Source organism: Coloeus monedula, assembly GCF_965178545.1.
Source record: "Coloeus monedula genome assembly, chromosome: 2".
Taxonomy (NCBI): domain Eukaryota; kingdom Metazoa; phylum Chordata; class Aves; order Passeriformes; family Corvidae; genus Coloeus; species Coloeus monedula.
Genome location: NC_138782.1, coordinates 53,201,741 through 53,213,879, shown reverse-complemented (window position 1 = coordinate 53,213,879; position 12,139 = coordinate 53,201,741). Strand labels below are relative to the sequence as shown.

Here is a 12,139-nt window from a genome sequence, read left to right as displayed (position 1 = left end):
ATCATCTTCCAAGTAATCAAGTGCAATTAAGGGCTCACAGAAGGCAAACAAATAGCAAAATAAATTGTAGGTTAAAAAGAATTAAACATTAAAGCCTGTACACCATTATGTAAGTAGCATTTTTGTCTTCCTGTCTTGGGCAAAAAGACTGGACAAACACTAAGTAAAATAATCCCCCCTGCAGACTGTATTCCTCAAGTTTGCAGACAGACTGCTGACTATTTTAGCTTCTAGACCCAAAGGACATATCTATGCCTCTGAGCCACATCACTGAACAGGCTAGTGTCTTGTTTGAAACTATCAAACACCATATACAACAAAATGACCTAGTTCTTTAAACTATCAGTATAGATTATGTTAAGTATTTTTTGAGCTGGATATATTTCACTGCCAAAATTCCAACAGGAGAACCATTTAATAGTAAGTATCTCCAACAGAACATTCACTTCTAAAGAACATGGGACAAGGGCAAATTATATGAGTGTACTCTGAACATTAAGAGGGGTAGAAGAAAGACTATTATTTACAAGAAACTTGTCAAAACATTTTCAAGTTAAGTGAATGCATGACCAGGAATGTCATACCTTTGCAGTAGTGCATTCAACCATTTGTGCTTCATCAAGGCAGATCCTCCACCACTCCACTGCTACTAAGGGGCTTGGTATGGCCATGTAGCGCTTCTGGTTCCTGAAGCGGCGCCCATCCTCACTGTTACTGTGGGGAATGTCTACATAGTTCAGTTCAGTGCGCAGGACGTCGTATGTGGTGATAACCACCTCCTGCTCTGCCAGCATGTGGGGCTGCAAAAAGCCATGCTTCTTCACACCTTGATACACCTACAGAGATTTATATTCAACAGCACAATAGCAAAGAAGGAACGTAAGAGACACTTCGATAAAAATGCCAAAATATCATTACAGCTTAATATGTGCATGCTTTTAGCAGTGTTCCTCATATAAAAAGAAAACATTTATAAAATCTGTATTCGTATAGTGGTATGGTGGGAAATTCATCTAAGCAACCTAATAACGAATACAATAGTCATTGATGTGAAATTTATATGTATAAATTCTTGTAATTTTGCAAAACATTTATTTCCTCCTTTGAAGAAGATAGGACTTCATTATTTTCTACAACAGTTATTTGTTGTAACAGTTGTTTGAAGATTAAGTACTCTGTAAGGTTTTATGGAACAACACTATGTAAGTCATTGTTACACATCCAGTCTTCTCCTCTCCTTTACTGTAGATGTATTACTTTTCTCCCAAAAATTTTACTCACTAAAATTTAATGGATGATTAGGCAAAGACAGAAATATGCATCAATATATATAAAAATCCAGAAATTATACTCTGAGTAAAGTTTTAACTACACAAGGATTTCTACAGAGATTTAGGAGATGAAAAAAAAATAACCTAGGTAAGAAACAATCCCTGTGCACTAACAGAAACCTTTCATGTTGACATTTGTTCTATTACCAGAAGTACTTTTCTTATCACCCTCATAGTGTTAAGCCAAATCCTTTTAGAAACATACAGAAGTTAAAATAACTGCTCTTTACACCTTGATGATCAGCACATGATTTCACTGTTAACGTCACTCTTAACCCTACTTTTTTTCTCCCAGTAATAATCTTCCTCTACATTTGTGCATATGGCAACAGTGTTTCTGTCAACTGAAAGAAACACCTGCAGATAATTTTTTTCTGTTCAGCCCCAGAGTGGCACAACAGAGCAACCAGGTCATTGCACATGAAACAAAAAAGAGAACTGGGGCTTGGAAGGGGAAGTAAAAAGAAACAAATTAACCAAAAAAGAGCATGCTCTCTGAAGCAACCAAGAAGAAATAAACAGCCGTAGAAGTCTTAATGATTCTTCAAGTATTTATGAATAGTTTTTCTGGAGATTTATAACTTGGCCAAGTTTTGATTGTTTTCACAGCAGCGGGAAAAGACAATCTGCCACAAAGCAAGACTTACTGATAAATTTTAATTTCTTCATCTATTACATAAAACCATTAGAATTTCCCATGAGTTGTAAGCAGTTGAAGAGTAAAAAACACAGTTCACATGCAATGCAGAAGTTGTTAACATGGGAAACTGATTCTTTGAAACAATCTCCACTACTTTCATTTTACATTTACAGAAAATAAACCATCAAATTTTCATTTTGAAGCAACACTGAAAACAAGTCTCACAGTTGACAGCTAAAAGAAAATGTAGAATGGAAGATGTCACACACTTTAAAGTACTGACATTCAGTATTTAAACTATTTTACTGTTACTATGTAAATCTATTTCTGGTAATTTTCATCATTAATCAAAGCTGGTAATTAACTTGGACTGGGCCCTAGGAAAACCATGCGAGTTTTACACATTTGTTATTTCCTGCATTAAATCCAATTAGACTGCTCACACAAATAGCACTGGAGGCCTAGAATTCATTTACACATTGGACAACTATGTGTAATAGCTGAAGGTACTAGATATATCCCTGAATACAAAGTTATATCAACCTGCTACTACTTTGTTCAAAATACAAGTGATTGATGGTTTTCAAAGCTCTTGATCATTACAAAGGTTCTTGACTGCTAAAAATATGAAGGACAAAACTTGACAGCATTGGTAATAAAAGACTCTTGAATACAGTGATAGCTGTATTTTAAAAAATCCTGTAAAGCCATTTTTACTACAAGTATAATTAGGTTTACTCTAGTGACAGGGTTATTAGAAATCAAGTAAAAGGACAATACATGGTCTCCAAATAAGTAACATCCTAACAAATATGGCAGATGTTATAGAGACTGCCCAAATTGTAACAGTATTGTTTTCAGTAATCACCGACGTCCAAGACTTCTTTTTTAAAGCCTGAGAACCAGAAATGCAGAACTACAGGGTTTACCTACTGAAATATTTTTTATCTAGAATGAAATGAGGAGCAACCATCAGAGACCTGCTAAAGTGCAAGTGTACAGTGAGACAACACTCAAAACACCTATAGGCCTTTTTAAGTTCCTTGGTAGTCTCCCAAACAGCCTTCCCTCTCAGAAATCATGTGATGTTCCAACTGCTCAAAATTTGTTTCCAGTTGCTATACAATCTCGTCCACTGATTTATCTCCCAGTGACCAACCAAAATCGAAAAAAAAAAAGAAAATTAACTGCAGACTGTCTTTCTGGGACACTGATGCACCATATAATGCCAAAGCATTGGTCTAGCAGCAAGGAATGTCGAATTCTGACACAGAGGACAAAGACCTCTGAACTTTGAGTGATGCAGAATGTCAGACAGGAAGCCCTGAGCCTTGATAAAATAACTCTCCAGAATATGAAGCTATATAATCTTACCAGAACTCGAAGAGATGATGATCTTACATGCCTGTTGATCTCATCTACCCACTGGTGACAAATAGAACTCGGAGAAATGATCAGAGTCGCTCCTGTGGGAACTGGCTTCATTGCCACAAGGCAATGGGGACAGTAGAAGGGCCTGCTCTTCAGGTTTTCCTCTTTGTAGTTTACACATTCTGCATGCTGCCACAGGTAACATTTCAGGCACTGCACACGAGCTTTGTAGTCAGCCAATCCGAGCTCACCACAGATGCATTCAAAACGATATTCAGAGGTATTAAATGGAAATACAGAACTGGTGTGTTGTCCGCTATTGCCAGCATGTTCTTGGGAATGTGAGGACTGGACTTTTGGGATTTCCTGCTGGACATCAGCTGTAGTTTTAGAAACATCAACATCAGGATGACTGCTCACGTCTTTGGAGACAAGGAAGCTGCTGTGCAAATCAGGAGACTTTGGGACCACAGTTTCCGGCTTAACATTCTTCTCTTCTACAGAGTTCTCATGATCTGCTTCAGATTTCCTGTTATTTTTACTAGTTGTACAATAATCATGTTCTTCCATGGCAATATTCTCACGTGAAGCAGTTTTAAAGACATTTTCAGATGTTACATCACTGTTTCTTGATTCTTTGGTTTGAGTTTTAGCATCAATCAATTGCTTCTTCTGAATGTTTTCTGAAGTCCTTGTTCCCTACAACGTAAAATTAACCAGGAATTTCAGACTTTACGTTCAGACTTGTCCAGTGACATTTAACATCTACCAGTGTGACTTAATGTCTTCATTAATGACATAACCAGGGGAATTGAGTGCACCCTCAGTAAATTTGCACATGACAAGTTGAGTGGTGCAGCTGCCACACTTGAAGGATGGGATACCGTCCAGAGGGACCTGGACAAACTTGAGAAGAGGGTCCCTGGGAATCTCATGCAATTTAACAAGACCAAGTGCAAGGTGCTGCAACTGGATTGGAGGATGAACAGATTGAAAGCAGCCCTGCTGAGAAGGACTTGGGGGTGCTGGTGGGTGAGAGGCTGGACATGACCCAGCAAAGCACGCCTGCAGCCCAGAAAGCCAAACGTGTCCTGGGCTGCATCCAAAGCAGCATTGCCAGCAGGGCCAGGGAGGGGATCCTGCCTATCTGCTTACTCTTGTGAGACCCCACCTGGAGTACTGCAATCCAGCTCTGGGACCCCCAACATAAGGAGGATGTGGACCTGCTGGATTAAGTCTAGAGGAAGGCCATTAAGATGATCAGAGGGCTGGAACATCTCCCTTGTGAGGAAAGGCTAAGACAGTCGGGATTGTTCAGCCTGGAGAAGAGAAGGCTTCAGGGTGAGCTAATTATGGCCTTCCAGTACCTGAGGGAAGGCTACAAGAAGCTGCAAAGGGTCTATTTACAAGAGTACATAGTGACAGGACAAGGGGGAATAGTTTTTAAATGAAAGAGAGTAGGTTTCAAAGAGATATTAGGAAGAAATTCTTCACTGTGAGCATGGTGAGACACTGGAACAGGTTGCCCAGAAACACTGAGGATGCCTCAACCCTGGAAGTGTTCAAAGTCAGGTTGGATGGGGCTTTGAGCAACCTGGTCTACTGGAAGGTGCTCCCATGGCAAAGAGTTTGGAATTAGATGATTTTTAAAGTCCCTTCCAACACAAACAACTTTCTCCTCACCTTTTTCTTTTTAATGAATATATAAACATGTCTATACATAGATATTAAGGGTTTATATAAATTTCCAGTTTGAGGATTTGGTTAATGTTTACCAGTGTTTAAAAACCAACTTCACAGGAAGAACAGCGCAACTCCCAGTGACACTATTTTAAAAGACTTATGATAGATGTAGTTAATATTTTAGCTCCAAATTTGATCTACTTATGATTCCTGCTTCTTTATTTATGAATGTCAAAGCAATTGCTGCAGTTTTCTTCATTTTTACACTAAGTCAGTGTCACTGAACTAGTGCACACAGACAGTACAGCAGAGGGTAGCACGCAATTTGAAGAAAAAAGAACAGCTTTTGAAACAGTCTTCTGAAATAACTATGGCAGCATGTTTTACCTGCTCTTTGGTTCTTTCTCGCTTCTTCTGTTCCTTGTAATTCTTTCCCAGCTTGAAAGACCCAGCCAGACCATGTCCTTTAACTTGCTCTACCACCTGTTCTGCAATTAGCTTTTCTAGAGTTCTTTTGAGAAGCCGTCTATTTCTCTGTGTGTCGTACCTATATATAGAACTGATGTACTTAAATATTGCAATAATGGATGCTCCTTTCTTCACATTCATTTCCTTTATAGCTGCTAATATCATTACTCTTAAGCCTGTATGAAGAATCAAAACAAAACAACTTACAGCTTTAGATAAAATGAAAGTTACCTGACAGAATGCGTACTAAGGGAACTCTAAACATAGCGCTCATCTAAAAAATGCAAAACAGACAGGCAGCAGTTTTGACAAGCTTTTGCTTGAGGTAGCTCTACAGATGGCTGTTTTGCAGCGATTCTGAAACAACGTTTGATAGCAATAGAAATAAGTCACTCAATTTTCTTACTGAGGCATAAAAAAGGCAGCTTATTTCATTTAAATGCATAAACTCTTTACAAAGACCTCCTAGTTACATGGAGCTCTGTAGCACAGAGTTCTGAGTTGGTAACTTTACTTTTAACTGTGAGTCACTTGTTTGTAGCATGCAACCCTACATGGCAGTGCTCAGCAAAAGAATTTATTTCATTCTGAAGAAGTGAAGAGTAGCCTTGAACTCATAGTCAGTAGCCAATATAAGACAATGCTAAAAGCAAAATGTATTTTAAAAGTCATTGGAAATACTTACTGGGATACTGTATTTTTTCCTTTAATTTAGGCTCCATTTCCTTTGTTTTTTTCTTTTTACTTCCCTCTAAAGGTTGAGGTGGAACAAAGAAGTTCACAAGCTTACCCTAATGCAGACAACATTAAATAGTTATTAGCTCATGTCTCTTCACAGTCACTCTGACCTTCATTAATCTTTTCACATTTGAAAATAAGCATGAGCTGATACAGATGTATGTTCTGATCCCACTAATTTGCTCAGATAGCTCATTTTTTATGTACAGTGACACATCATTCAGTTCAGTTTCTTGGCAAACAGTGTTCAGCACCCTAACTGAAACACCAAGAGCAGCCCTGAAAGCCTCTTGGGTCCTCCACTGCTTCAGCATTAAGTTGTAGCAATCTACAGCTGTAAGTGATCTAGGTTACTGAGGTGAGAGAAAAATACATATTTAATATATAGCTAGAAACACAAAAGGAGGTAAGCAATATAGATGAAGAGTCCTAGCTAGCTGTATAAAAAGTATGTTTCTCTTTTTAGGGATTGCCTCCCAAAATTTTACTCAATTATTAGAGTAATATATTAGCTAAGATGTCTGTCCCAACCACTTACATACTGAAACAGTTTCACTAACTCCAGCTCTCCAAAAGCTCTGGTCTCTAGCTATTGTTGTCAGTCGGCATCCAGGCACTTTAGCGCTTACACTCCCCTCTTCGCACTCCTTGGTGCTGATCCTCTTATACATTTAAGAATCATCTTATTCTCTCTAAGATTTGAGTCCTTTTAAGTGATAAAATTACAAGCAGGCAGATCACTCTGATAAATGTACAATGAAACTGACTGCCATGATTTCCAAGAGATGGAATTCACAAAGTGATAAGAGTTTGCTTAAGAATAATGGTTCTTTCCCTACAGAAAGACTTTTTGGGTTTAGTGGATGTGCCAAGTTTTCACAGTATGCATGATGAGGAAAGTGAAAAGATGGAAAACTGTTGCTAAATAAGCTCATTTATTATATGAAATAGAGGGAGAGTAGAAATCTTTATTCAGAACACAAGCTGTCCCTATTTTAGGACAGAACACACGTCTAACAGATGTTTGACATCCATCAATACAATGAAGTGGAGAATGACCTCCAACATAGTAAATTAAATTATGTATTTATACACTCCTGAAGCATGTGCAAACTATATTAACAGTGCAGTTGCCTGATAAAACCATTGAACAATGGCAAAGGATCAACAGCTTCTTGTGCAAACTATTCCATCATTTATGCTGCCAAGTATCATGTCCTACAAAGAGAAAAACTTTCACAGTAAAACAGCTTTACATATGGACTTCTATAAACCAGAAATCAATAAATTAAAGAAGTGCACTTGCATTAATTCTGAAAAGCATTTTCTTCATAGTAACTCTCACCCTGGTTTCCTCACCTCAGGTAATGTCAGATCATCTTGTTTAATGTCTGGTCCGGTATGATTCAGAATAAGAGCCAACACTTCTACTGTTTTTCCAAGACCCATCTCATCTGCCAAAATACCTCCAGGCCACTGGGGTCCAGCAGTTGGATATTCACGGATAATACTAAAATTCAAGTACATTCCCAGTGAAAGTCAGTAACTACAGGATGGTGTGACAGAGAAGCATGAGTTCAGGGACACACAGCATAACTTCAGCTAGGCAAAGTTTGTAAGGTGAGGCATTATCTTTTACCAGTTAAACTGAGATTAACAAAAACTAGCAAGCTTTTTGGGTGTATGAACCTGACCAAGACAAATATGTATGGCAGAATTTTTAGAATTTTTTCACCTCCTAATAGGCCTTTCCCTGCTAACCTTAGCATATCATAGCATTAGTCTCGAAAACTTTGAGATATTTTTATATTCACATGTGACAAAGATCAGAAAGTTATATAGGGAAAAACAAAAAGCAAACTAGCAATCAAAAGGTTCTATTCTAACCAAATTAATGAGAAAAGAGAAACAGATCTAGTAATGCAATACCTAGCATTAATAAAAAGCATTATAGTGCCCCCTTCCTTTGGACTTTAAAAACATTGGATCAGAAGGTCAAAGTCTCCAATACTCTAAGTTAAAAAATTGTTACTATTAAACCACTAAATTACTGACATTGTTTTAAAAAAAACTTTAATAGTTACATCTTCAACTTGAGATCTACGTATCTACCTGTGCATTACATACTCCAGTTTGTGCTTTTTTTGAAATTAAAGGTATCCCTGTTCTAATTCTTCAGTTGCTAACTGAAAAACAAGTAATGGAGTATCTTACACCGTACGGGATAAAGCTACCTCTATGGTTTTCACAAAGCACAACCCTGAGGTGTCCTCAGCAAGAGTAACTATAAAAACGTACCAGCCAGTGAACGGATTATAGTAGATTTTCACTCCATCCAGAGTGATCACCTCCCGCCATAAGAAGTGCAGCGCGTTTTCTATGGAGAAAGCGTTCATGTTACTATGATGAGGTTTCTCTATTAACAGCACACTCCTTAGAATTATTCAGCCTTTTTGTTAAGAGACAAAAAGCTGAAGTCCACCTCCACAGAGCTTCATGACCAACATGATACATCAACTGCTGTTAAGCAAGACCTAGTTTATAATTTAGCATACTACCCAAACAGCGACTTTTACGAAACTATTAATGCAATAATTCACAGAACTTCTAATCAAACAGCAAGGAAACATTACTGCTGACAATACAATTGCACTTCCCTCCATTATGCAAGTTTTTCAGATCCATATACTTGCCACTACTTGGAGTACTTGTGTGGTTCTCTCTGTGAAGCATCCAATTGACAGCCTCACTTTGGTATGGCCTCAGAATGGGAATTAGTGCAGGATGCTGCACATCCTTTCTCAGTAATTGGATATCCCGCTGATGAGTGTGCCTTACAAAGTCATAAAGCTCTTCAATATTTTGTCGCTCTAGTTCCATGTCAGATTCTTCCCCGTCTTCCTCCAGCTCATCTGCATACAAGTAATTCAAGACATGCATTATCAATCAACTTGGGACAACTTTTCAGTAAATTTTTCTGCAACATATTTAGTTTGCACATATGAAAACAAGCAAAGCAAAATGTCATCTAAACATATGCCATGACTGCCTCTGACTCAGGTAGCAGCAGTAGCAAACAATGAGCAGTTTAATACTTGAAATAAAGTAAAACATTGTAATAATAACAACAACAGTAATAATAACAGTAATAGCAATGAAAAGGAAAAAGAGAGATTAGGAAAACCCAAGAAACAAGTGATGCACAATACAATTGCTTATCTCTCACTGATCAATTCGCAGCCCATTCCCAAGTGTCAGCTGATGGCTTCCAGCCAACACCCACCAGTTTATAAACTGAGGATGTTGTTATTCCTCAGTTTATAAACTGAGAAATATCCCTTTGGCTATCCTGGCCATGCTCCCTTCCTTCTTGTGCACCTGCTCACCAGCAGATCAAGGACTGAAAAGTCCTTGACTTGGGGTAAGCACCACTCAGCAAGGAGTAGCACCTCATTGTGTTACAAACATTATTGTCACACTGAACCCAAACACATGGCACGGGACCAGCTACAAAGAAGAAAATTAACTCTATCCCAGCTGGAACCAGGACACCTAAAAGTTAACATGCTGTGGTGATCACAGATGTATACATAATCAGGAAAGCTCGTTCTTTAGAATGTAGGTATAGAATGACCAGATCTTATTTATTTAATAAAGACCTTCCACTAAAAATATCCAATCGGTACAGAATCTCAAGTATCTCATGTTTCTGATTTAAGTATTAATATGGGTCAATGACCTTATAGAAAGGAAAAAAATACAGTGGGTTGCCAAGGATTTGCACATTTTTCATGCAATAAAGCCTTTCTTTAAAAAATTACACATTTAAAAAAACAATACAGGAGAGTCTCTTCAGAGACCTTTCAAGTTAACTTTAATTTTTTTCATCTGGATAAGAAAATTGTAGCAGCAGGACAACATGCAATTCTCACCACTTGCATCACTGCAAAAATTCAGACAAGGCATACTTTCAAAATTAAAAACACACCTCAAGAGAAGTGTGCACCCTTCAGGACAGAAGGCCTATCTGTCTTTTCTACACTGTAGGAAAGAAGGCCTTGTGCTTAAGTATTTTTCACATAATTTGGATATACGGGCAGACACAGAAGTTAAACAACACAGAACAAAAATTCATGAAAAATTCAAGTATTGGCATTCTAGAAAACAGATATGAGAGAATGAAAGACTTGGAGGACAAGTTTTGACAGTGTTTTAGGCCTAAAATTAAAACATCAGTATCAAAAAAATACAGACCAATTCTAACCCTAGCTAGCATTGGAGATAAATTCACCCTGCAGAATTTTGATTTAAAAAAAAAAAAAAAATTGGAAGCAAGTCAAGGCCATCGTTTTCAGCATGTTAAAGTATATTTAACATTCTAATTAAACAGCTAATGGCTGGCACACTTAAATTTTAATTCTGATACCTCAGGCTAACAAGAAGAGATGTACCTGGCAAAAACCAGAAAGCTTAATCTTAAGATAAGGCTCAGGAGCTGCTATTGGGACTCTCTTTCATTAAAAGCAAAAGCTTTCTTTCACTCGAATGGGTGGCTAAGATAAAGAATGATTTCCAAAACAAAACCAGAAAATTATATGCCTATATATGGCAGCCATCAGTGCCCTCCGCCCCCAATGCTTTTAAATCAAAAGGAACACTTCCAGTGCTTCACAAGGGAAACAAGAATATGGAAAGACATTAAATTTCTATATATTCATGAAAACTTTACATATGACTTGTAATGCGAAGAAGGCAATCAGAGTTATTAATGAGCCAGCCAAATGAAAAGCACCAAGCAAAGCACTCCGCTTTATATTCAATATCCGCTATATATATATTCAAAGGGAGCCTGTAACACACATCCCTCACTTTAGGAAAAGAACAGAAAATTAGAGTATTTACGAAGTATAACTTTGATCAATGAATTTGATATATAATGACACCTATCATCATATTTGCTAAAATAACAGTCTTCCAATCTCACATTTTTAAGCATAATAAATTGGCTTCTATATAAACTAGGTCTATCCAGAATTTTAGAGGGGAACAGAGACCAAAATATAATTTAAAGCAAATTTTTTTTTAATACAATTGGATTTTTTTGTACATACCTCTCTTGTTTCGTTCATTCTTTCCGAGATTTCTTTTTCATGATTAAATGGTTCTATGTACCACAGGGATTTTGAAAAGGATGCTAGGGAAGTTTACCCCTCTTTCAGTTATTTATTAAACAGTGAATATTTAATTATGCTTTCAACCATTTCAAAATGTAATTCAATTACAGAGGTCTCATCTTAATCTTTTTCACATTTGAGAAACAGATGGTATTGTATTATCTAAAAATTCAGTTTCTTTGATGCTTTTCAAGTACTGATTTAATTCCTTCAATGACTGAACTACAGTTCTGCTATTGCATCTACAGTAGGATCTTTCCTTCTCCAGATTGCTGTATAACACTATCTACATTAATGGAAAAAGCCTAGATGAATGGAAAACTCGTTGCATCACATGTGGTAGTAAATAATGCAAATACCAAAAACATCATTGTACAAAGAATGTACTCTTCTTAAGAAAACTGAAGGCAAATGGTATACAATACATACCATTGCCAGCTACCTTGCTCCATGACATTATGGGAAAACAAAATCTGAGCCATTTACCATTCACTGGAACAGACAATTCAACAGACTTTTAAATCTTTTTTTTTTTTATTTTAATTATAAAGACTATGGGTTTTTTCATACTAAGAAAACATTTTGCTGTATCTGTAAGCAATTTATGCCCGTGTGTTCACTGAAGCTACAAGAAGCAGCATGTAATACTATACAGAAGATACAAGCTATTATAAAACCAGCAACTTATTAAAATAAACAAAATAAATGTCTACAAACAATTTTCTCAAAAAGGG

The 12,139-nt window shown here is 37.1% G+C and overlaps 1 protein-coding gene across 3 annotated transcripts in view; it reads right to left on the bottom strand.

Moving 5' to 3' along the window:
- SHPRH (SNF2 histone linker PHD RING helicase) overlaps window positions 1–12,139 on the bottom strand; it is a 60,743-nt gene that overhangs the window by 36,093 nt on the left and 12,511 nt on the right. For all 3 annotated transcript variants that reach the window (XM_082302900.1, XM_082302899.1, XM_082302901.1), the window contains exons 4-10: window positions 8,925–9,143; window positions 8,530–8,608; window positions 7,591–7,741; window positions 6,179–6,284; window positions 5,413–5,669; window positions 3,346–4,041; window positions 585–836 (exon numbers count right to left, since the gene is read on the bottom strand). In XM_082302900.1, coding sequence (XP_082159026.1) covers window positions 585–836; window positions 3,346–4,041; window positions 5,413–5,669; window positions 6,179–6,284; window positions 7,591–7,741; window positions 8,530–8,608; window positions 8,925–9,143 — 1,760 coding nt within the window. The remainder of the gene's footprint in view (window positions 1–584; window positions 837–3,345; window positions 4,042–5,412; window positions 5,670–6,178; window positions 6,285–7,590; window positions 7,742–8,529; window positions 8,609–8,924; window positions 9,144–12,139) is intronic.